At 39.6% G+C, this 27,185-nt stretch overlaps 1 protein-coding gene across 1 annotated transcript; it reads left to right on the forward strand.

Annotated features, from left to right (window-relative positions):
* Positions 1 to 2,470: 2,470 nt before the first annotated feature.
* On the forward strand, positions 2,471 to 26,277 carry SLC51A (solute carrier family 51 member A). Its single transcript, XM_074214773.1, has 9 exons — positions 2,471 to 2,652; positions 3,984 to 4,078; positions 16,765 to 16,919; positions 19,703 to 19,776; positions 20,293 to 20,451; positions 20,785 to 20,896; positions 21,143 to 21,289; positions 24,033 to 24,138; positions 25,937 to 26,277. Exons 1-9 carry the CDS (start codon positions 2,615 to 2,617, stop codon positions 26,071 to 26,073), a joined length of 1,023 nt encoding a protein of 340 aa, XP_074070874.1. The 5' UTR covers positions 2,471 to 2,614; the 3' UTR covers positions 26,074 to 26,277.
* Positions 26,278 to 27,185: the final 908 nt, after the last annotated feature.

Below are 27,185 nucleotides of genomic sequence, written 5' to 3' on the forward strand. Positions count from 1 at the left end.
TGTCCTTCATCAGTGATACTTCAGTCAAAGTTGTGGGGTTTAATTAGCCCAATATGTCTGGTCAGAGCCCCTACCTGCCTCTTTTCCCCCTTCCCAGCTTCTGTTCTCTGAAATGTAGCTCCCAAGCATGGTTCTTTGATGTGAGCCCTAGGTCCAGATGAAAAGGGATGTTTAAGAAGAGAAGAACTTGCCTGGCAGATGGCTCATCAGTGTGTCCTTCCATTGGACTCTTGAGTCAGAAGACATGTCAGCAAGCATTTGATTAAGCACCTACTGTATACCCTTGTGCTAAGCCCTGGGTATACAAGAAAGGCAAAATCAAAACCAAAACCTGTCCTCAAGGACTTCATAGTCTAAGAAGGAAAACAACGTGCAAGCAACAATATATAGACAAGATAAGTTGGAGATAATCATCAGAGAGAAGGTCAATAAGCATTAAGAGGGATGGGCAAAATATGACCAGAAAGGACAATGATCAATGTTGGAAGGGATGTGGGACATCTGGGACACTAATGCATTGTTGGTGGAGCTGTGAACTCATACAACCTTTCTGGAGAATAATTTGGGATTCTGCCCAAAGGGCAACAAAAATGAGCATACCTTTTGACCCAGCAATACCACTACTGGATCTATACCCTGAAGAGATGATGAAAAAGGGTAAAAACATCATGTGTAAAAAAAATTTATAGCAGCCCTGTTTGTGGTGGCAAAAAAATTGGAAATTAAGCAAATGTCCTTCAATTGGGGAATGGCTTAGCAAACTGTGGTATATGTATGTCATGGAACACTATTGTTCTATTAGAAACCAGGAGGGATGGGAATTCAGGGAAGTCTGGAAGGCTTTGCATGAATGGATGCTAAGTGAGATGAGCAGAACCAGAAAAACACTGTACATACTAACAGCAACATGGGGGTGATGCTCAACCTTGAAGGACTTGCTCATCCCTTCAGTGACAATTTTGCAGTATCTGCAATGGAGAATACCATCTACATCCAGAGAAAGAATTATGGACTTTGCAAAGACCAAAGACTATTACTGTCAAATTAGAAAAAAAAAGTTAGATTATTATTTAATTTAGGTTTTTTAGGTTGTTTTTTTTTGCAAGGCAAATGGGGGTAAGTGGCTTGCCCAAGGCCACACGGCTAGGTAATTATTAAGTGTCTGAGACCAGATTTGAACCCAGGTACTTCTGACTCCAGGGCCAGTGCTTTATCCACTACGCCACCTAGCCACCCCCTATTATTATGTAATTTTACTATCTCATAACTTTATTTTTCTTCCTTAAGGATATGATTTCTCTCTCATCATATTCAACTGAGATCAATATTTAACATGGAACCAATGTAAAGACTAACAGACTGCCTTCTGGGGGGGAGAGCAAGAATGGGGAAAAATTGTAAAACTCAAAATAAAATCTTTCTTAAAAAAAAAGAGGAATGGGAAAAAGCTACCTGTAGAACATGAAATTCTTTATGTGTGCATGTGGTGTGTCTAGTTTCTACAATTACAAGCTAAAACATTTAATATTTTTTAGAAAAGATTTGAATTTCAAATTCTATTCCTCCATCCCCTTTCCCTTCCTTTAAGCAATCAGATATAGGTTATATATGTACAATCATGTAAAACATTTCTATATTTTGTATAAGAAGAGTTGAATAAAAGAAAAAGATTGAAAGACAGCATGCTTTAGTCTTTATTCAAACAAAATCAGTTCTTTCTCTGAAGGTGGATAGTATGCTTCACCATTAGTCTTTTGGAATTGTATTGTATTGCTGAGAATAGTCAAGTCATTCACAGGTTTTTCATCATATAATATGATTGTTAATTGTGTATGATGTTCTCTTGGTTTTGTTAAATGAATTGATTTATTTTAAGTTTTTCCAGGTTTTTCAGAAAGCTTCCCGCTTGTCATTTCTTATAGCCCATCACAATCATATGCCACAGCTTGTTAAGCCATTCCCCAATTGATGTACATTCCCTCAATTCCCAATTCTTTGCCACCACAAAGAGGCAATAAATAGGTCCTTTTCCTTTTTTCTTTCTTTACTTTCCTTTTTTTTTTTTTGAACGTCTTTGGGAGAAAGACTTAGCAATGGTATTGCTGAATCAAAGGGGATGCACAGTTTTATGGCCCTTTGAGCATAAGAACCTGGAATTCTGGTGGGATGTAAAGAAAGACAAGGAAGCCAGGTGTAGATGAGGAGGGAGAATTCCGGTTGGTCTCCTGACCAGGGAACTCATGAGTGAGGAGAAAAGAATTCTGCTCCTTGGGATGCTCTCCAGGTAAGATAGAAGTCTCCCTGAGACTCAACAGCCCTGAAAAGTCACTAGAGGAAAAGGGTTGTTAGCAGGGATGGGGTTTATCTGTGGGAGTGAGGAGATAGAAAACACAGGAAATCAGGGAGGAGCCAGGACCTGGGGCATTCAACTGCCCCGAGAGGATTATATTTCTCTGGGAATGAACTCTGACACCAGGAACTTGGTTTGACAGGAAGGAGGGCAGAGAGGGAGTAGGGTAGGCGCAAAAACCACTCGCTCCACACTGAAATCTCGGGAGCTCAGCCAGAGCACACATTGAACTTCGCTGTCACCCACTCTGCCAGACCCTGGATAATGGAGCCAGGGGAGACCCAGCTAAACCTTGACACCAGGTAAGTGAGAGCAGCTCTGAAACTTAAAAATGACCAAACTCCAAGCCTCCCCTTACTCCCAAATAAACTCCCTTGTATATAGGTAGCCCCCCCCATTTCTACTTCCCACAGAGGAAACCTTCACATTGAACCCATTGCTGGTCCATAAAGGAATGAGCTAGCAGGTCAGCTCAGGGAGAGGGACCAAGAAACCCCCTTGGTCATTGCAGCTCCGAAGAGACTCAAGCCGCCTGGGCACAATGGTTCTGCTTGACCTGCTGCCCCTGGCTTGACACTTCTCCCATATGGAAAGGAGTAATTTTCTCTGGGTCATTTGGTTACCCCAGACTAGAACAGATGTAGGTGGATGAGAGGAGCATAGAACTGTGCCACTTACCTGTGGGAGGACGAGGCTTTCCTGGAGAGTAGTCCCGGACAGCAGCCACAGAACCTAACTAGTGCTAGAAGAAATTTCACAAGTCAGCTAACCCAGCATTTTATAGATAAAGATGCTGGGGGCCATGGAGGTTAAGGGACTTGCTCTAGGTCACACAGATAGTAAGCATCAGATGCAAAATTTGAAACCAGGTCTTCTGACTCCAAAACCAACATGATTTCAAATATACCATGATGGTAATTGGTGGTGCAGTGGATAGAACACTGAGCCTAGAGTAAGCAATACCTGAGTTCAAATCCATCTCCAGACATTTACTAGTTGTGTAATCCTTTGGTGAGTCACTTAAAACATTCATCTGTCTCAGTTTTCTCAACTGTAAAAATGGAAATAATAACAATGTTGACCCCACAGGATGTTTTAGGATTTGTTAGGATCCAATGAGGTAATATAGGTAAAAATACTTTAGCAGGCACTCTATAAAGGCTTATTCTCTTCTCTTCCCCCTTCTCCCACTCTATAAGCCTTGTCCTTAGAGTATGATAGGTCTTTCAGAGTCAAGGTAATTATTAGTCCTCCCCGGGTCAAGGATCTCTCCACAGGGCTTTCTGTAGAGTGGGAGAAACTGAGAGCATAAATGAGATCTACCCACAGAGGCAGTATGACATACCAAAAAGAACTCTGCATTAGGAGCCAAAGACCTGAATTCAAATCCTAATTCTGCTCCATCATAGATTTGTGACAAGCCATTTTACTTTTAGGGGTCTCTCTTAACTTATCTGTAAAGTGAAAGGATTGATTGTAGAGGGTCTCTAAAGTCTCTTCTAGATCTGAATCCATAATGAATGGAGAGAACATGTGATCATTCAGGGAGTAGGTTGGTCCCATGTATATAAAGTCCCTCTGTGCCCATCATGATTTTGAACACTGGAGTTAGTGAGACGTATTTCTCCCCTAGGTTTTCACCCAGTCTTTTCGAGGTGCTGACAATCAACTATAGTGTTCCCGTGGAATGCCTTTCTGATCCTCCCACTGCAGCCCAGCTCCTGACTAGTGAGTCCGACTTTCCCCCCTATGAACACAATCTGAAGGGGGGGAGGGGGGAGGGGGATGTATGAAAAAAAATTTTACAGTTAATTTATACAGAGTATATCCTTGGAAGGTGTAAAATGGCCATCATTTATTTACTGGAGAACTAAAAAAACTAATAGAAAAATCCAGCTTTGTAAACTTATAGAATCTCTAAGAAAATATAAATGGGATACTGATTGCAAGCTTTTATATAGTATATAGCTCAGTTTATTTTCTTTTTACTTTATTTTGCTTAGTTTTGTTGCTTGATTGTATTTTTAAATCTATAACTCTCCATTATGGTATGGCTCCAAAGCCTCATCACCCCAAAGCCCCATTCAACAAACTTCAGTGTCTCTCTATTACTTCCAGGATTAAATACAAAATCCTCTTCTTGGTCTTCAGAATCTTTCATCATCTGCCTCCTCTCCTATCTTTCCAGTCTTCTTACATCTTGTTCCTCACCAGCCCCCTCCCCCAATCATATATTGACACAGGTCTCTTTGATGCTCGCATATCAAGACACTAGGGATCTCTCAGCTCCAGGAATTTTCACTGCCTGTCCCCATTCCTGAAATCTCTCCCTCATCATTTCCACCTTCTGGCTTCTCTTGGCATCCTTCAAGTCTAGCTAAAAATTTGTCTTCTCAAGAAGTCTTTCCTGATTCCCTTTGATTCTAGTGCCTTCTCTCTGGTGATTATCTCAATTTATCCTGTCTATATTTTGATTGTTTGCACATGGACATATGATATCTTCCCCCTTAGACTGGAAGCTCCTTGAGAGCAGGGATTGTCCTTTGCCTTTCTCTGTATCTCCAATGCTTAGCATAGAGCCTAGCCCTAGGATGCCAAGAGGAGCACAATAAATGTTTATCAATCGTGACAACCCCCCCCTAAAAAAAAAACACTCCCCATCAAGTTTTGGAAAATAGGTTCTAAAAACCTAGGAGATTGGTGAGATTTAACTTTATTTTTTGGGGGCGGGGAAGCAATCAGGGTTAACTGACTTGCTCAGGATCACATAACTGTCAAGTGTCTGAGGTCAGATTTGAACTTAGGTCCTCCTAACTCTGGGACTCTATTCACTGTGCCATTTAGCTTTCCTGCTAGGACGACTTTGGATATGAACCCACAATGGACTTTCTGCTTTTCATCAGAAAACCAGACAAGCTAAATTTGGAGAGGTTTATTACCACAGGTTCATTAATTAACAGTTGGTAATCTTTCTCTCTTACATCAACTCATGAAGAACATTTACTGAGGTGGTGATGCTACACTGTAGAGGGTTTTGGACATGAATCAATAAAGGGAGTGTCCATACTGATGATTTCACTATTATATTTATAATGATCTGATTTTTACAGTATTGTAATAATTTTTCTCAATAGCCTTTCTATTATTTCATAGTATTGTTCAAGAGACATTTAATAAGCACTTCTTTGTATACTTTTTTATCTTCTATGTTCATAGAAAGGTATTTATAGTAGAAAGATCTCTCTAGTTCAAGATTCAAGTTGAACCTGACACATACTACCTATATGAGCCCAGGCAAGTCAGTTTATTTCTCTGTGCCCAAACCAAACTTCTAAGGCTATAAGGGAGAAGTGAGCAGCAATGGGGGAAAGGGGTGGGCAGACAAAGAGAGATAGAGACAGAGAGACAGAGAAATAGAGGTAGAGACAGAGAAGAGAGACACAGAGAGATAGAGGGAAAGGAAGAGAAGGAGAGGAGAAAAGAGGGAGAAGAAGAGAAAGAGGGACCAAAAAAAGGAAGAGGGAGATGGAGATAAAAATAGAGGCAGAGAGAGAGAGAGAGAGAGAGAGAGAGAGAGAGAGAGAGAGAGAGAGAGATTGCTGGGATAAGTAACTATATTAATGATTTTCTTCTATATAGATATGAAACTAGATTTGAAATTTTGGGGTAAAAGGCAGTTGTTTCCAGATGTCACAAAATTGGAAACGAAGGGAGAATTCTGCTGGGGGCAACTAATTCAGATGTCTCTGTCTCTCCTCCCGTCATCAGTTGCTTGAGTTGCTAGTCTACTGCCTTCTCCTGCATGAATCCCAGCAGGCAGATGAGCTCTATATTTCTCTACAAACTTACTCTTCTTTTAGCACTTTAGTGAAGAATTAAATTCATCAGTTGAATTGTGTCATTCTGTGGATCAAACTAGAATTAGATTAAGCCATGCTAGATTGCAATGAAGGGTTAATAAATACCAGTAGGATGATTAATTGTCCCTGGGTGTCTAGTTTTATATAAAATGTTCTTTATGCTCCAGTATCAAACATAAGGATTTCCCCACAGAAGACACTTGGAGCATACAGCCCCACCAAATAAATGTTTATTAAATTAAAAAAATGCTCTTTATGCTTATCTACTATATATATGTAGTATAGAATTCTTTATTGGTTTTTTTGTGATTGGGTCCTATGGGGTGAAGAGAAAGGTAGGAAATTATTGTGAAATGATGGTTATTTACAGAACAAAAATATTCATACAATTTTAGAGGAAAAAAATCCACACCATTCCCTTTTTTTTCCTCCTATGAACCATTGATAAGACATCATCCCTGTTCTCAAGGACTTCCCAGTCTAATTAGGGAGACAAGTTACATTGACATTGAACAGTTAATCATTTACTATTTTTTATTTCAATGCAATTGTTCAAAGGAGTGGGATAGACAATAAAAGGAATTCGGAGGAGGGAGAGATCAGTGTGGGTGGGCAAAGCCTCATAGATAAGATGGACTATAAAAACTGAGTCCCAAAAGAAGAGCAAAAATTGGTTTGATGAAGAGGAAATGAGGCAATCCCTCCAGATGGGAGTCATAGTAAGAATAACAGGGCCAAGAAAAGAATTAGTATCCCAAAAGAGTGAGGAGGTTAGCCTGGTTGGAAAGAAAGGTTTCCTTTGGGGAACAATAGGAAATAAAGGAAGGTTGTGTAGGGTAAGTTGAAGTCAATAGTATGGAGAACTGGGGCGGCTAGGTGGTACAGTGGACAGAGCTCTGGCCCGGGAATCAGGAAGACAGGAATTCATATTTAACCTCAGACACTTAATTACTTAGCTGTATGACCTTGGGCAAGTTACTTAATCCCACTGCCTTACAGAGAGAGAGAGAGAAACCTTGAAAAACAGAGAAGTTTGGACTTTATTCCTTAAGCAATTGAAAGTCATTGAAAGTTTTTGAGGAAGGGAATGGCAGGATAGAAGTGGGAAGTTAGAAGAATTTATCAGTGTGCACAATAACATATATATATATAGATAGATAGATATAAATGAATGAATGGATGGAATGGATCAGAAGAAACAGAGAATATAAGCAAAGAAGCTAATTGAAGGTTATAACTCTAATACAAAAGTAAAATAATGAGGTCCTGGATTAAGGTAGAGATAATGGGAATAAAAAGAAAGACTCAGACTTAGATAACATTATGAGGGAAGAATCAAAAAGACTTGGGAACTGACCGTATATATATATATATATGAAATTGTAATCAGAAGTCAAAGAAGACCCTAAGGTTGAAAGCTTCCGTGGACAGAAATAAGGAATTCTAATGGGAACTATTTTGAAGGTTGTTTCAAAGCAACTTTACACCTATATTAATAAACTGTTAAATATTTACTCTCAATTTTGATCAAAGTTTATTTCTAAATCAAATTTCTAAATTTAATAAAATAATTTTTAGTATAAACTGAGATTTTTCTTAAAGAATTATAAAATTACTGCTTCCTAAGGGAACATTAAATGAAATATTTCTGGGCTTAAAATATATTAAAACAAATACTCAAAGGAATTTGTGATCACAAAATTTTGAAAGTTTCTTCTAGTGAAATCAATACATGCCTGCTCATGATTCTTATCCAACTCTTCCCATAAGTTCTCCACAGGGGGATTGTGGAGAAGCTAGGAAAGAAAGGTGTGCTGAAGTCCTCTCTTGATTTCTCCTAACATCACAAGGCAGAATGTTCTGACTGTTCCTTCAACCGTGAGAGCAACCTATCTTTTTTCTATAATACAAATGGTGACTTCATTGCTCCTATTTCCTTTGGAGTTTCATGTTAGTTAAATGTCAAAACATGCTCATACCTACATATATGCCTCTCCCTTGTCCCATTATTTCTTTTTTAATTCTTCTCAATCTACTGTATTCTATATCTTGTATCACCAACAAAAGATAGGCCCTTATTTTTATGGGAAGCTTGGGATCACTAAAGAAACTTGATAATTTCCTGAAGGTAATTCAACCCACTTTCCTCTTCCTGTTAAACTCATGGTCCATATGACTCTCTGTCCCAGATATGCTTACTGTTGGACAAACTCTATATAAATGTGCTTATAAATGCATATTCTAATCTAGGAAGACACACGTCATCCACTTGTTTTTTCCTGATTAAAATATATTGATGGAAATATTAGTCCAGGGGACCTGAAAGCCTGGAAAAACCCAGCAATAAGGAGAGGGTGAGGGTTGATGATATTTTGGTACAAAAAGAGAGAAAATTAAGCCTTTTTTTTTTAGGTTTGTGCAAGGCAAATTGGGTTAAGTGGCTTGCCCAAGGCCACACAGCTAGGTAATCACTAAGTGTCTGAGACCGGATTTGAACCCAGGTATTCCTGATTCCAGGGCTGGTGCTTTATCCACTGCGCCACCTAGCCGCCCCATGAATTAAGCCTTTTTTAAACAAAAAAATATAATTTTTAAATAAATATATTTTAATAAATAATAAAATTTCATTTTAATATTTTAGGAGGAAATTATTTATAACTAACTTTTTTACAGAAACTTTTTCCAAAGCACAAGAAACATGATTTGGGGGATTTTGGTTTAGAACAAATTGAATGTAGAATTGATTAGAAGGGAGGGAAGGGATTATTAGTGAAGATGTACTGATCTGACTTTATTAGGTTATTAGGCAACTCTTCTCTTTTTCTGTTGAAAAGAAGTAAGCCTAGGTTTTCCTTAATTTGACCCATGTTTCTGGACCTTAAAAGTTCCTTTTACTTTTACATCTGTGATCTATTATCTTGTATTTCTCTTCCCTTTCTCATTCAAAAAATCTAAGAAATAGCCATTTACCCTTGTCTCCAATCACTTTCTCAACCCCTCACCATCTGATTTCTGATCTCATTATACAGTTAATTCTTTCTCTAAAGTACCAATGATTCCTTCATTACCAACTCAAATGGCCTTTTCTCAGCTCTTATTCTTCTTGTCCTCTTTGCAGTTGCTTTTTTGTTATTGTACAATCATATCCAACTCTTCATGGAACATACTGACCATGGGGTTTTCTTGGCAAAGATGTTGTTCAATCTTTTTCAGTTGTGTCCAACTCTTTGTGACTCTATTTGGGGTTTTCTTGGCAGAGATCCTAGAATGGTTTGACACTTCTTTTTCCACTTCATTTTATAGATAAGGAAACTGAGGCAAACAGGGTTAAGTGACTTGCACAGGATCACACAGCTAATAAGTGTCTGAGTCCAGATCTGAACTCAGGTCTTCTGAATTCTCATCAGGACTCTATCCACTAAGTCACCTCATTGCCTTCCCTCTGTAGTATTTAACATATTAACATTTTTTTAGGTTTTTTTTTTTATTTTTTCAAGGCAAACAGGGTTAAGTGGCTTGCCCAAGACCACACAGCTAGGTAATTATTAAGTGTCTGAGACCGGATTTGAACCCAGGTACTCCTGACTCCAGGGCCAGTGCTTTATCCACTGCGCCACCTAGCTGCCCCTACATATTAACATTTAAGAGAGGCAAGTATAGTTTCAGTTTTGTCTTTTTATCTTGATGTCTATAGGCACTTAATAAATGCTTGTGAATTGTTTGACCTCCCTATCCTCCTAGATATTTTCTTCTCTCTGGATGTTTTGACACTAATTTCTCTTGGTTTTTCTCTTATACATCTGACCACTCCCCAGTCCTCCTTTGCTGGAGATCCATAACTGGCCATAATCCTGCCCCTTAATTGTGAATGTATCCCAAAGGTCTCACCTGCACTTCTCTCTTCTATAGCTCCTCTCATTGAAGTCAATTACCACCTATATTCAGAGTATTCCCATATGTGTGTGTGCATGCTATATATTTAAATATGAATATATTTTTGTATTGGTGAATGTGTGTCTATATGTATGTCTCTAAACACACAAACACACTACACTTTTGGAGGGGAGCTGCAGTCCCAAATCACCAACTCTCCATCAGAAATTTTGAACTATGCATAAGTATCTTAAGTACAACATATCTAAAATTGAACTCAATTATATTTCCCTGTAAGATCTGTGACCCTGCAGAGATAGGGAAAGAAGAGGACAAGGTGCCATCGCCAACTAAGGTGCTTCCACACTGGACTGAACTCACATTCTGGGTGAGACCTAAAAAGAGAAGAGGTCTAACTTTTATCACACTCTCTGGTTCATTTTGTTCCTGTCCCTCAGAATAGAACTATAGGAAAAATCAACAAATTTTAGGAAGAAATCACATCTAGATTGTTCCCAAAAGGGATTAACAAGGTCCTTCTAGAAAAAGAAGTCAATATACAAAATCAATTAGGTATTGGTCAATTATTGATTGTTCCCATTCACAAAAAAACTGAAAATACAAAAGACTTATAAGCATCCAATGTCAAATACTTAAAATTTAAAACATTAACGCACAATTTCCATCATACTATCCTGGAAAATAAAAACTCCAGGGAGACTTGCAAGACTAGTGGAATGGCATTTTATTTTTCCTAAGATCTATATTGTTTGAATAACTGGCTCAAGGTTCATAATCTTTAGGAAAGCCAGGGCATGGTTTAGTATCTTTCAGCTGTAGCATCCCCCTAGCAGTTTTACTCTGAGAAGCTGTTGTGGAGATTGCCTCCTGCTAGGTAACCAGTAGACAGACCCCAGAGTTTCTGAATTCTTGTGCTTATGAGGTCATTGCCAGGGCTAGACATAGCCATCTCAGGATCTGTTTAGTCACTTGTTTTCTTGAAAAGAAACAATTAGATCCTGAAATTTAATCTCAGACAAGTAAAAAGGCTCATGCTATCGTAGCTATATAAGAACAATCACCATTTTGGGGTAGGTGGGGAGGAAAGGAAGTAGACGAGTTTAAAGGGTCCTGGTATCCTGGACAAATGGCAATAATTGAACTATTTCTCTTTTTAGATACCCATTATTTATTCATAGCCTCCCCAAACAAGCATGCCCTTGCATAGGTATTCTTTTTTTTTTTTTTTTAGATTTTTCAAGGCAATGGGGTTAAGTGGCTTGGCCAAGGCCACACGGCTAGGTAATTATTAAGTGTCTGAGACCGGATTTGAACTCAGGTACTCCTGACTCCAAGGCTGGTGCTCTATTCACTGCGCCACCTAGCTGCCCCTTTTTGTTGTTTTTTTAATAAAGATTTTATTTATTTTGAGTGTTACAATTCCCCCCCATCTTGCTTCCCTCCCTCCACCCCCCACAGAAGGCAGTCTGTTAGTCTTTACATTGGTTCCATGTTATATATTGATCTAAGTTGAATGTGATGAGAGAGAAATCATATCCTTAAGGAAAAAAATAAAGTATAAGAGATAGCAAAATTACATAAGATAATAGTTGTTTTTTTTAAATTAAAGGTAATAGTGTTTGTTCTTTGTTCAAACTCCGCAATTCTTTCTCTGGATACAGATGGTATTCTCCATTGCAGATACCCCAATATTATCCCTGATTGTTGCATTGGTGGAATGAGAGAGTCCATTAAGGTGGATCATCACCCCCATGTCTGTTAGGGTGTACAATATTTTTCTGGTTCTGCTCATCTTGCTCAGTATCAGTTCACCTTGCATAGTTATTCTTAAAAATTACAGAAGTTTTGATTTATTTACTATGAGCCATTTTTCATAAAGTCTGGTGAGTGGGTAATTCTGTCTGGGTCAGTGCCCAGTTTTCTTTGGTACAGCCTCACCCCCACCATCATGCAGACTAAGGAACCAATCAGAAGCTTCTTGTTGAGAATGCCTTTCATCAAGAGATCATGATGATAGTGTGTCATACCAGAGAGCAGATTCAGTTCTCATATGCTCCCTAGGATTGCTTGTTGACCCCAGCCCACTCAAACTCATTCCCTTAGATGTACCAGTCTTCATCAAAAATTTATTATTTACTATGTGATGTGCTGGACACCGTAAACACAAAGGCAAAAGAAAGTCCCTTATCTCAAGGAGCTTACACTCTAATGGGAGAGATAGCATGCAAACAAATGTGTAGCAGAAAAATAGGAAAAATTAACTGGGGGAAAGCACGAGAATTAAGAGAGATTGGGAAAGACTTCCCGTAGGTGGGAATTTATTTGGGACTTTAAGAAAGACAAGGAAGAGGAAGAACATTCTAGGTATGGGGAGTTATGAGAGAAAAGAATCAAGAGATGGAATATCTTGTTTGGGAAAACAGAAAGAAGAGCACATGGTCCCACCTAAGATGTAAGAAGACAAGAGAGGAATGGTGGGGAGGAGGAGGCTAGGCTATGAATGGTTTTGGATGACAGAGGATTTTTATTTGATCCTGGAAGTGATAGGGAGTCATTGGAGTTTATTGATTATAGGATGGGGGTGCATGTGACATGGTCAGTCCTGAACTTTAGGATGATTGCCTTGGCGGATGAGTGGAGGATTGACTGGAGTGGGGAGAGAAATGAAGCAGGCAGACACTCCCACCCCCAAACTCCACAGACACTACTGTGATAATTCAGGTGTGAGCTAATGAGGACTTGTACCAGATTAATGGCAATGTCAGAGGAGAGAAGGGGCTGTATTTGAGAAATGTGGCAAAGGTGACATTGAACGGCCTTGGAAACAGATTGGCTATGGAGGGTGAGCAGGAAAGTAATTAGTCAAGGATGATATCTAGATTTCAAAGACTGACAGAAGACCCTTGACAGTAATAGAAAAGTTTGGAAGGGTCCATCATGCAGTCTAAGGAACCAACAAGGGGTCCCTTGTTGAGAATGCCTTTCAGCAAGAAACTTTGAGCAAATATTAATATATGTGCATGTATGTATATATGTATGTATAGATTCTCTGATTACAGGCTTTCCCTCTCTCCCTCTGCCTCCCCAAGAACATAACATAATGTCCAATTCCTCTACCTCTCATTTCTTCTGGGATCATCATCCCTGAATTAGCTGTTCTCTTCTTTTTCCCCCACCTCCGCATCTTGGTAAACCTGTTCGATTTCACACTATCCTTCTTTCTTGAGTCTCTAGCTCCCTTATTATTGATCCCATCATTTCTTATAGCACAGTAGTAATTCAAAGTTCCATTTTAGACAATTGAATTTAAGGCAGTTGAGTCACAGAAAGATTAGGGTGGAATAAGTGGTAAATTTGACTGTTTATAATAATTAAATCGATGGGTACTGATGAAATCATCAAGTGAAGTAGTGTAAAGGGAGAAGAAAAATGGGCCCAGGAAAGAACTCTGAAGGACATCAATAGTGCCTGGGTATAACCCGAACGAGTAAAGGAGCAAAGGAGACTGAGAAGGAACAGGTGGATAGACAGGATGGGAACCAGAAGGGAATAATATCCCAAAATCTGAGAGCGAAGAGAGAAGAGGGTGAATGGCAATATCAAAGGCTGGAAAGATATCAAGAAATTGAGAATTGCCATGGGGTTTGGCAAATAAGAAGTCATTAGTAACTTTGGAGAGAACAGAATGAAGAGGTCAGAAGCCAGACTATAGAAAATTAAGAAGAGAGGAGATAAAGTGGAGGCATCAAATGAAGACAATCTCAGCTCTCAAGTTTAGCCACAAAGGACAGAAGATATACAAAATGATGATTAGCAATGATGAAAGAATTAAGTGAGAGCTTTTTGAATTATCTGGAGATATGAATATGCTTCTAGACAGTAGGGGAAACAGCCAGTAGACAGGGAGAGAAGATAAATAAGAGGAGGAAATGTGTTAGAGGAGACAGGATAGAATATCACTTTTGGAGGTGAAGGGGTTTGCCTTGGCAAGAAGGAGTGCCACTTCTTTGTGTTGGACAGGGATGAGGGTAGAGTTAATGGCAGAAGGTAACTGAGTGATATGGGAGAAGTGGGAGCTCTTGGTGAATGGTCTTAATTTTTTCTGTAAAACAGGAAACAAGATCCTCAGCTGAAAAGGTGGTAAGAAGGAAAGCCATTGGAAGTTAGAAGAGGGCTAAAAAGATTTAGAAGAGCCATTGTGGTTAGTGAGGCCTACTTGAGGTTGTAAAACATAAATTTGTAGAGGACCCTGAAAGAATAGATGCATAATTTTTTCCCACCTTTGTTCAGCAGCATGTATATAGGAGAAAAGTTTGGGAGTGATCCAAAGATGAGATTTGACAGGGAACAATGAACAAAATGATAAGGGGGCTAGAGACAAGAGAAAGGAGGATTGTGTGGAATTGAATAACTATCAAGATGCAAAGGTGGAGCAAAAGAGTGCAGTTAATGCAGGCATGATGGTCCCAGTGAGAAATGAGAGGTAGAGGAATTGGAGCTCATGTTTTATGTCTAGGAGAGGCAGGAGGAGAGGTGGCAAGTCTATGATCAGAAGGAAATTTCAGTGCATCTGTGGGTGATGGAAAGATCAAGGGTATGACTGCCTTTCAGAAATCTTTTTTTTTTTTAGGTTTTTGCAAGGCAAATGGGGTTAAGTGGCTTGCCCAAGGCCACACAGCTAGGTAATTATTAAGTGTCTGAGGTCAGATTTGAACCCAGGTACTCCTGACTCCAGGGCCAGTGCTTTATCCACTGCGCCACCTAGCTGCCCCTTCAGAAATCTTTATAACGTTTTTCTAGTTTGGTCGAGGCATCAACTCCATGTAAATAAAATGGTCTAGATGAGGTAAATATGAGAGCAATGTCAGAGATCTCCTTGAAGGACTAGACTTTGAAATAGGAAAAAGGAAAAAGGAAAAAACCCTGGATCTCTTCAGTAACTGGTTATTTAATTTGAGAAAAAGTATTTTCTTTCACCTTGAATGACAAACAGGAAAATTTCATATTTCATCCTGGAAGTGATAAGAAGACACTGAAATCTACTGAATGGAGGAGAGAGATGAAGATAGTAATAACATGGTCAGATCTATATTTTAGGAAAATCTCTTAGGCAACTGAATAAAGGATGGTTTGGAGAGCAGAGAGACTTTGAGGCAGGCTGCCCCACCAGTAGGTTATTGGAGTAATCTAGGTGTGAGGTGATGAGGACATACCAGAGGTAGCAGTGTCAGAGGAAAGGAGGCTGATTTGAGAGAAGTAACAAAAGTGATACCAAGAGACTCCAGCAACAGATTGAATAGGAGGAATGGTGGAGTGAGGAATCAAGGATAACCCCCAAGTTTTGAGACTGAAGGACTGGAACTATGGTGTTGCCTTCAAAAGTAATAAGAAGTTCGAAAAGGGGATGGATTTGGAACAAAAGATAATGTTTGGGGTTTGTACATAGTGAGTTTCAGATAACTACTGAAAATTCAGTTCAATATTTCAGAAAAGCAGTTGGAGATGCAAGCCTAGAGGTCACTGGAGAGATTAGGCCAGGACTGGTAGATTTGAGAATCATCAGCATAGAGATGATAATTAAATTCATGTGAACTGATGAGATCATCAGATATAGTAGAAGAGAAGAGAGCCATGGGTAGAATCATGGTCAGGTCAGAGGGCGGTGACTAGGATGACAATTCAGCAATAGGGACAAAGAAGGTCTTATAGGGAAGACAATGACCAGAAGAGAGCTGTGTCCTTGAAACCAGAAGAGTGGGTGACTAACAATGTCAAAGGCTACAACAAACTCAAGGAGGATGAAGATTGAGAAAAAGTCATTAGTAAATTTGGAGGGAGCAGCTTCAGTGAAATGATAAGATTAGAATCCAGATTGTAAGGAATTAAGAAAAGAAAGGACAGAAGAGATCAACAACTTCTTAGGACTTAAGAGCTTACCCAGATGTTTCCTGCTTCTCTGATTTGAGAATAGTTAATGCTGACGAGTATTTAAAATATAAAATAGAAGTCCATATTTTAGTTAGCTCTCTATTGGTGTCAACAATGAATGACACAGTTTCCTTGTTCAAATTTACATTGCATATTTCCATTGGAAACTAGAATTATAACTTACATGTAATTATGTAATAGTGTGGTTTTGAACATGTGACCACTTCATGGGATTTATTATTGGTACTAATCTCCCTTCCAGGGGAGAACTGTAAAACTACTGAACAGGCTTTGCTGACCATTTGCTCTGTGAGATCTTGTCATTCAGGCCTTTTTCAGTCATGCCCAACTCTTCTTGACCCATTTGGGGTTTTCTTGGCAAAGATACTGAAGGAATTTGCCATTTTCTTTTCTAGTTCATTTTACAGAGGAGGAAACTGAGGCAAACAGATTAAGTGACTTGTCCAGGTTCACACAATTAGTAAGTGTCTGAGGGAGAGATTTTAATTCAGTGATTCTTCCCAAATCCAGGCCTGGCTCTTTTTCTACTGAACCACCCAGCTGCCCCTTGTGACCTTGGCCAAGACACTAAAATGTCCCTAGTGGCAGCACTTTCAATATCTGAACCCCAAGGTTGCTTTGAGATTTGGATTAAACCTATGTAATGTACTTTGGAAATGGCAAAGAACTTATAAGCCATACTTACTTGTTGCTATTATTATTCTATCCCAGAGTTGAACTCTGTGGAGCTGGCTATCATAGGGATCCTGACCCTGTTCACTTTGGGCTCTATCATCATCTACCTGGAGGATGCCATTTACCTGTACAAGAAAACACGGTGCTCCATCAAAAGGAAGACCCTGATATGGAGCAGTTCTGCTCCAACGGTGAGAGACCCACCAACTTGGAGAGGGGGGCAGAGCAGGAGAATGATCAATGATAGGGCAGCCCTTGAACTCAGCTATACAAGTCTCTGAGGATTTATCCTCCAGAGGGCAGGAGTACCATTCAGTTCATTTCTTTCGACTAAGATTGATGAAATGCTTGCTTCGTGGAAGGCACTATATTTTGTGAAACTCAAAAATAAGCCTCAGTCCTCAAGGATCTCACATTTCACTGCTTCAGATACTTGTAGCTGTGTGACTCTGGGTAAATCAGGTCATCTTTGTTCTCCTCAGTTTCTTCATCTGTAAAATAGTGATAAAGATAGCACCCACCTCCCAGGATTGTTGTGAGGATCAAATGAAATGGTATTTGCAAATCACTTTGTAAACCTTACAGCTCTATATAAAGTCTAGCAATTGATTATTATTATTATTATTATTAATATAAAGCAGATCTATAAAAATTTGAGATGATAGAAAAGCGCTAGCAATGAGAGACCTCAAGAAAAGCTTTGTAGTCAGTGATACTTGAGCTAAGCCTTGGAATGAAGGTAAGAATTTTGAGAGGCTGAGATGAGGAGGAAAGGGGAAACCAAAGGACATGGAATATCAAGATTAATGGAAAAGGTGATAGGCCATTTAAGCTGAGAGGCAGAGTACATAGAGAAGAGTAATGTGATATAAGACTAGAAAGGGAGATTAAAACCAAACACAGCGCCCTTAGACACTAAGCTTAGGAGTTTTTATTTTACTCTAAAGGCAATAGAGGACAAGTAAAATCTTTTGAGCAAAGATGATAGAACCCCTTTAGGAAATTTGGAGAAGGGAGTTGCATTCTATAACTTACATGTAATTATGTAATAGTGTGGTTTTGAACATATATGACCACTTCATGGGATTTATTATTGGTAATAATCTCCCCTCCAGGGGAGAACTGTAAAACTACTGAACAGGCTTTGCTGACATTTCAGTAGAAGAATAGCACAATGGAATATCTAGGTGGACTGTTCAACAGGTTGTGGGAATGTAGTTCAAAAGGGACATTAAAAGTGTATACATATGGGGCCGCTAGGTGGCACAGTGGATAGAGCATCGGCCCTGGAGTCAGGAGTCCCTGAGTACAAATCCGACCTCAGACACTTAATAATTACCTAGCTGTGTGGCCTTGGGCAAGCCACTTAACCCCATTGACTTGAAAAAAAAAAAACCCTAAAAAAAAGTATACATATTTACAGATTTGGGAACACCTTCATAGAAATAATAACTGAATCCTTTGCAAGTGGTGAGGTCACCAAGGGAGAGAGGAGTGAGTACTGGATAAAAAGAGAAGAAACCTACAGCAGATCCTTGAGGGACATCTACACTCAAGGAGTAGGATATAAATGATCCAACAAAGAATAGTTTCAGTAAAGTGGTGGGGAGAGAAAGCTAAACAGATGGGGGGTGGGGAGAGGAGAGGAGAGAGAGAGAGAGAAGAATAAAAGGGAAAGAGAGAAGCAGAAATAAAGAAAAATGAAAGAAAGAAATAAAGGAGGGAGGGAAGGAAGAAGGAAAGAAGGGAGAAAGAAATAGAGGGGGACGAAAAATGAGGGAAAGTGGAAGAAAGGGAAAGAAAAAGAAAGGAAAGCAGAAAGAAAGAAGGAAAGGGGGAAGGAAGGGAAGGGAAGAAAGAAAGAAAAAAGAAGGAAAGAATTAGAAAGGAAAGCAAGAAGGGAAGAAAGGAAGGAAGGAAGGAAAGTAAAAAGGGAAGAAAGGAAGGAGGAAAGAGATATTTTGCATTTGTAGTGATGCTAGGTGGAGCCAGAAACAAAGCTAGCATTTATTTTAATGACATGCCCAGACCAGCAAGATGTGAAAAATGGGATGGTGGAAGGAGAAAGGAAGTACACAAGGCTGCAATAGGATGGATGGGTACATGTCCCAGGGAGGTTCGGGGCTGGTTGGATATTGTGGGTTGGTTGAGTTTTCACTCACTCCCTAAGCAAGGACAGCTCTGGTCTCAGGGTGGAATTCCAAAACTGCATGGATTAATTCTCCCTGGGGAGTTCTGATCTGGAGGAAACTTTCAGGAAAAGAGAAGTGGAAGAAGAAGACAATTCCTGACATTGTCCAGAAATCCAAATCCAAATCTTGGACATTTGCTTTTTAACCAGTTTTTCACTTTTTCCAGTCCTCTTCTGAAGTTCCATCCTTCAAACAGTATCAGTTCTTCAAAAAATAGAAATAAACACTTAAAAACCACCTTTGCTCCTAAGGTCTGAAATTTCTTGTCCTTCAAAATTCTTAGCAGTGCAGCTCTCCATCAAATGACCTCACCTTCTTAAGTACTGTAGATGAGGCCATCTGCTAAGAACAGGGGGAAGGGCAGATTTGGGGGATTGAAGGGAGATGGTTTGGAACAACTATCATAGAGACTGTGATTCAGAACAACCTGCCACTTTTATAGATGAGGAAACTAAGGCACTCAGAGAAAAAAATGGCTCATTTGTATTATGCTTAAGGTGCTAGTGGGGCACCCGGGTGGAGACATCTCACAGAGAGAATACAAGCCTAGAACAGGGAAGATATTAGGAGTGGAGGCATAGATTTGGGAGTGAGCTCATAGATGTTTCCACTACAGTCATCAGGTTAAACCAGTGCTAGACCAACTAACCGTTCTCTTCACCTTGCACCACACCCACCCAAGAAACTGGATTGGGGCTATAGAGGACAGTAAGAGATGCCTTGTCCTGGGACTGAGGCATACTCCCTCTCCCAACTCATTGTCTCTAATTTTTTCCAAGTAGGTAGTGTCAATATTTTGCTGCTGTGGGCTCTGGATCCCCCGCTCCCTGATGTTCGTGGAGATGGCTGTCACCTCGTAAGCATTCTGGTACTCCTCTGGGGTTTGGCTACTCCCTCTAGCACCACATGCTAAGGACAGATCAGACTTGGGGCTCTGAGCTTCCCCATTATTTGAACTAGTCACAGCTTCTACTCTTTCTCTGTAATTTCTCCCCAACAAGGGGCTGATCAGAGGACTGCCACCCCAACCCCATTAAAGATGCTCCTGATCATTAGATGATCACTTCTCAAACTGGTGATTATTAAGCTTTTCAGCCCATGGTATCCTTTTCTTATTAAGGGGCATTATTCCTTGTCCTGTTTCTAGAATCAGACATTTCCTTTTCCATTGTCCCCGATCCTATTCTGCCATCTCCCTCTATTCCACACCTAAGGTCAGTCAGTATCTGTTCCCTTCCCCTTTCAGCAGTGACATCTAAACCCAAGTCCTCACAACCTTTCTTTCCTGCTTCACAATTTCCTTTCCCTAGGCAACATATCTCCTGTTCCTTCCTAGGACAGCTAACCTCCCTTTCTTCTTCTCTGTTCTCAGGTATTATGCAATTTGCTTTTACTTGATGATGATGCTTATGGTGGAAGGCTTTGGTGGAAAGGAAGCAGTGCTGAGGACGCTGAAGGACACCCCAATGATAGTCCATACTGGACCTTGCTGTTGTTGCTGCCCTTGCTGTCCCCGCTTCATCCTTACCAAGTATGGGAGAGGGAGACAGAGAGAGATGGAGATGAGAGAATGTTTGTAGATTAGTACTCATGAGAAAACTACAGCTCAGTGTGGGTGAAAAGGTTGGGAATCACACACCCAGATTTGTGAAAAGACTTTTCCTCTAGAAATGTTGCTTTGCCAAGCTGGGGACTCATGTTGAGGCACACTAAAGTGGTGGAGGCACACTAAAGTACTGACCTTGTGTGTGGAACTGAGCAGCTACTGTGGCTGTCTTCCTTCTCTGAAGACAACCAAAGGATTTTACAGGGAAGCAAAAGGGGGATGGACTCTGAGCCAATGTCCCCCTCCCATTCTTTTCAGGAGAAAGCTGCAGGTGCTGATGCTGGCCCCATTCCAGTATGCCTTCTTCAAAATGGTCTTTGTTTTGTTGGGTTTGATGCTGATACCTGATGGCATCTATGATCCGTCAGATGTAAGTAGGAGGGGTCTAGGGAATGGAAGCAAAACTCAGGAAGAACCTTAATGCACACCTAGTTGAACAAATGAGGCCCTTCCCTGTTCTCGTGGGTTAGAACAAAGTAGAGATTGTAGGGGTTTATGTGGGGAATCAAGACCTCAAATTATAGTGCTGGGGGAAAGGGCATCATGGCCTTTCTCACAGTGAGAAAGAGTTCTGGGCAGAATTTTCTCACTGACTTTTCTTCTTTGACCCACCTAGATCTCAGAAAGGAGCACAGCTCTATGGATGAACACTGTTCTTGGGGTGTCGACCTTACTGGCACTCTGGGCCCTGGGAATCCTCTTCCGTCAGGCCAAGTTACATCTAGGCGCTCAGAACATGGGAAGCAAATTTGCTCTCTTTCAGGTAACTAAGTGCACCTATGTTGTCAGTTCCGTCACCTGAAAGCTCTCTCAGCTTTAAAGCTGTAAAATCTATAAAGCTATAAAATTTTGACCTTGTTCCCAAATTTCCCAAAAAGGAATTCTGGTCATTCCTAGGGTTCCTCTAGATTTGGGAAGCCAGAAAATTAATCTGTCCTCAATTGAACCAAGGATGAGAAGAATTAGGAAGAGGGAAAAGGGGATAAGAAATTATAACTGGAAGAAAATGTGAAGGGGAAAAACATTCAGAGTATCATGATGTATAGACAGAAGCCTTGAATATTTGCTGTGTTGTTTAATCTTCGTTGTCCACTCTTACTCGACCCCGTTTGGGGGTCTTCTTGGTGGAGATACTGGAATGGTTTGCCATTTCCTTCTGATAATTTTACAGATGATGAAACTGACAGAGTTGAGTGACTTGCCCTGGGTCACACAAGTAGTAAGTGTTGGGGACTGGATTTGAACTCAGGTCTTCCTGACTCCAGACCTGTCACTCTACCCACTGCATCAGCTAACTACCCCTTTTCTGTATTACAGTCTTTCAAATGCTTGGAAGTAAGCTTGTCATGTTTCCTCAAGTTTCCATTTCTTTCAATTGATTTCAGAAACCTGCCTCAAGATGCTCTTGAGCTGTCAGTGGTCAGACTTCCAGATTTCTAGCTATCAGCATATCTTGCACCTGATTAATAATTTAAAAATCCTATCCAAGTTCACTTGGATCTCTGCCAATACTCAAAATGGAACCTCCTTTGAGATTCCCTTTCTTTCCATTATCCTCCCTCTTATCCATTAGAACTTCTGAATTATCTTGAATTCTCTCCTCTTAGTCATCCCTTACTTTCCAATTATGACTGCCACATCTTCCTCTATATTTTTAATATCTCAAGTCTTACTCAATATGTCCAGTGCCACTGCTTTAAACTCTATCCTCAACTCCCCAGATGTAGACTAATACAATTAAAAAACAATGAGAAGATTGTTCTCAGTGGTAGGGGAGAAGTTTAGTTAAGATACAATCCTAGATCACAGAGTTTACAATAGGGGATACAAAATATACATACAAAAATGTAAAATATAAAAGAATACGTAGGCATCCTCCCAAGTTCTGTCCTGGGGCCTCTTTTCTTTTCACTCTATATTTGTTGACTTCACCAGCTGGTACTAATACAGATCTCTGGGAGCTGAGGGTCAACAGTTTGCTTCAGGGGCAAATAGGTCCAAAGTTGGGAAAATAGAGCAGGTTAAAGCATACATGTTATGTGGCACTGAATTGGGCCTATGAGTGGTGGCTTCACTTCTGGCCCAAGGGAGGTCGGAAGACTAAGTCTCAAAATAAAAAAAATAAATTATACAGAGGGCAATTGGTCTAAGTAACCTGTAACCAAAATAAAACTCCAATGAAAAGGAGCAAAATATATCAAGAAATTACAGAATAGGAAAAGAAGAGGGACTGGGTAAGAGGTGAGGACAAAGGGTGACAGGTTAAACAGTCAGTGGTCTACTGGCAATCTCTCAGTATCTGGTAAATTCAAGAAAGAGTTCCATAGGAAGAGCAGCTGCAAAGTTCTATTTCCCCAGTTAGATTCAAATTTTGTTGAGGGCAGACATCATGTTTATATATCATGTTTATACTTCTTTTTATTCCAACAAAATTTAGATTATGTTGCTAGGGATGTATCAGAATTCAATTGAATACTGTTCTAAAATTAAAAAAAAAACTTCCTTCTGCACTCCAAGGTCACATGGGGATTACCCATGTACTATGACTGTGAGATTCTGACCATGATTATATGAGGGGATAGAACTTGCTCTTGATGAAACTAAAAACATTCATGCATTGGAACATCCCTAGGTTAAACAGTAGTTATTGGAGTGAGGAGTGAAGGAAGGGTGTAAAGTTAATGAAAATTGCATTATATATATAACACTTGAAAAGTAGGTGCTTAAATAAGTGTTGGTTGACTTGATTAACCAGTGGATTAGCCAATTCAACTTTTCTGCTGTCTTTTCTGACTGCGCATTTTTATGTTTATGCATTAGTGCAAGTTAAGTCAGGGTGTCATGAGTTTCACATCAGTATGTATTTGCTCTTGATGAGCAATTTAGGCCTAATGTTTGATGAAGGAAGAAACTGAAAATTATAATAAGACATTTTCCAGTATACATAGATTTTAAATATCTGAGTCTCTTATTCTCTTATCATTCCTATAGAAACATGACTGTACCTATATACAATGAAAAAACCAGATGAAACCCTCTAAGTCTACATATCCTCACACTGGGAAATCATAGAAATTTATTCTCTTCATGTAGAATTACAAAATCTCCTTTGGAAGGCATTCAAAGCATCATCTATGATATTCCCAGTCATCCAGTCTTCAAGTGAAGAGAACTAACTCCCAAGACAACCCATTCAAAATAGGTGCAATTTTTTGGAAGTTCTTCCTTAAACTAAGCCTAAACCTAACACCATCAGTTTTCACCTACTGTTCTCCTTGTCCTGCCCTTCAAAGACAAGCAGAACAAATTCTTCCTTCCATATGACAGTCCTTCTATACTTGAGAAAAATATAACATGTCCCTCTATCTTCTTTTCTCCTTCAACTTATGTCCCATGACACAATTTCCAGTTTGCTCTCTGTTGTGGGTTCCTCTCCCCAAAATATACTTCTTCCCACAACACAATGGATATTCTGGAATGCATCCTTGTTTTGCTCTCATTCACAGGTACTCCTTGTACTTACTGCCCTGCAACCCTCCATCTTCTCAGTATTGGCCAGTGTTGGCCAGATTGCTTGTTCTCCACCCTTTTCTTCTAAAATCAGGTCACAAGGTAAGTACTTACACATACCCTTACATTAATTTCTAAAGGAGGGGTGGGAAGTGGGAGAGGTAGAACAGGAAAAAGGCAAACAAACAAGAAGTAGAGAGTCTCTGCTTCTGTCTCCAACTCCTAAAAATGCTCACTGTGGAAAAGGGTCTTTAAGAAGTCAAAATCACCTTCATCCTTTACTCTTCTGCCTTACATAGGGAGAGAAAACTGAAATAGTTTGAAGCTAGCTATGTGCCCAGACAAGGAGAGTATTCAAGGACTCTATAATCATTACAGTTTCTATCATTTAATCTCTGGGGTAAAAATAAATGTCTTTATCAAAGGAAAGGCTATGCTAACAGCAATATATTGTGTAATAGGATAGTTTAATCCATAGTTACACTATATACATTTTTTAAAATTTTTGCAATGCAATGGGGTTAAATGACTTGCCCAAGGTTGTGACCTTGGTGTCTGAAGACAAATTTGAACTCATCCTTTTAACTCCAGGGCCAGTGCTCTATCCACTGTGCCACCTAGCTTCTCCTACATTTCCTTTTTGGTTTTTGCAAGGCAAATGGGGTTAAGTAGCTTGCCCAAGGCCACACAGCTAGGTAATTATTAAATGTCTGAGACCGCATTTGAACCCAGGTACTCCTGACTCCAGGGCCGGTGCTTTATCCACTGTGCCACCTAGCCACCCCTACATTTTCTTTAATATCCTCATGAAACTGATCTTGGGAGTCATAGAGGACTAGACTAAAAGTCAGAAGACTTGGACACCAGTCTTTGCTCATCTCTTAGCATTCTCCATCTTCTCAGCAATCTTAACCTCTCTAGACCCATTTCCTCAATTCCAAGATAAAGATATCATCTCACAACATCATTATTGTAGTACTATGCAAACACAGGGTAGCATATTTTTTTTTATTCTTGGGCACTGCTGTCTATATGTAGTCATTTAGTTGTTTTTCAGTCGTGTTCCATTCTTCATGACTCCATTTGAGGTTTTCTGGGCAAAGATATTGGAGTAGTTAGCCATTTCCATCTCCAGTTCATTTTAAAGATGAGAAAAGCAAGGCAAATAAAGTTAAGTGACTGGCCCAGGTCAGTTAATAAGTGTCTGAGATCAGATCTGAACTCAAGAAGATGAATCTTCCTGACTTTTTTGACTACAGGTCCAGTGGAAGCTGAGTCTTTCTGAGTCTAGACCCAGATATATATGTTCTATCTACTGCACCACCTCGCTTGCCCTGCTGCCTACATAGCCAAATGTAATAATTACGATTTTAAACAACCAATCTCCAGGAATATCAGTTTGATAATAAGTTTGGATTACTGAAAGAGTAAGGTTTAAACTTACTTTCAGGGGGGGCTTTGATGCCCTAGTATCAATTAGGCCTAAACTGGTAATAAGAAATCTTGCAAAGAAGTTATCACAAGAAATGTAGTCAGAGATTTGAAAAACCAACAATCCTTTTCAACAAGACAGTTAGGTGGTGCAATGGATACAGTGCTAGGACTGGAGTCAGGAAAACACTCATCTTCCTGAGTTCAAATCTGGCCTCAGACACTTAGAAAAGTTGTGTACTCTATGCAAGTCATTTAACCCTATTTGGCTCAGTTCCTCATCTGTAAAATGAGCTGGAGAAGGAAATGGCAAACCACTCCAGTATTTTTTGCTATAAAAACACCAAGCGAGGCCATGAAGAGTTGATCATGACTAAAACAAATGAATGAACAATCCTTTCCATGGGGTACTTGAAATTGTCAGCAAGATATTGCCTTTCTCAGTGCAATCCTATGTGATATTTTGTAGTGATGAACTGCCACCTTCTGGTAGTAGAGACCACTCTGATGACCGTACTGACAAGAATATACTATCGGAAGCAAGACAATAAGATGGGGTTTGAACCCTTCTCTTCTCTGGACCAATCCTCTGAAACCGAAGCTTAAATGAAGACAAACTGGCTCTCTCAAATGATGGCTTCTTCCTTTCTAGTCCAGAGGTGACAAGAGCAAGGAAATTATCAGGCTGAAAATAACTGCAGAAATTAAGTTGAATATTTTAACATGATAAAGTACTGGTGGGGATAAGGAAGAAAAAAATTTATTTTGTAAAAAAAAAAAAAAATTAAATGGGGTTTTAAACTCTGAAAATGTAAGAGTTTTGTTTTAGGGGATGGGGGATGTTGTATACAGAGGTCTCAGTCCAACCTAAAATCAGAATACTCAAAAGTTCATTTGTACATAAAATGTCACTGTAAACAATATGGGACACAGTCCGAAGAAAATGAAAGGCAAACTTACCAGTCTTTGCCAAGAGGCAACAGATACTTTGAAACTGCACATAATTAACACAATTCACCCAAAGACTTAAAGAAATCAGATGGTGGGGTTAAGAACAAAATGAAAATAGAAAATATCCCATTTGTATAGCATTACAAAACCATTATTTAGACACTAGGACTGGATTTCATTTCTGTGCAGCAAAAATACCAGGCTTATCCCTGAGATAATACAGTTATCCAGCTTGTATAATATGATAATACAAATTAGGAACAGAGAGTTCTACTAGGGAAAAGAAAATGGGCAGACAGGTACCAACTCCCCCTCCAAACAAATATTTCTCCACACAAAGTCAATAACACATGAGATGAAAACATTGGTTAAAATCACTTTGCATTTATTTGGCTAAATGACAAAAGCCAAAACAACTTTGAACAGATTAGCAATACACAAGACAGAAACTGATAAGACTAAACACCAATGGAGGAAAACTTTCCTTAGGACTCTATGGCATCACTGATGATGCCAAGACCTGTGTTTCTTTCCAAGACAATTCCTTTCCCCCAGGAGCCTCAACCCCAAGACAATCTAAAATGACAAATCTTTGTTTATGGAGTCAGGAAGGCCCAATTTAATCTGAACAAATTTAAACCTGAGTCATTTCAACTTAAAACCTATTGTAAAACAGATGCTTTCACTTTTTACCTTCCTGTCCCTGCCAAGTATAAACCTACATAAGACTTTGGCAGAAAAAAAAAATGCTGTGGTTTTTTAAAAGG

This window comes from Macrotis lagotis, chromosome 1 (genome assembly GCF_037893015.1).
Source record: "Macrotis lagotis isolate mMagLag1 chromosome 1, bilby.v1.9.chrom.fasta, whole genome shotgun sequence".
Lineage (NCBI taxonomy): Eukaryota > Metazoa > Chordata > Mammalia > Peramelemorphia > Peramelidae > Macrotis > Macrotis lagotis.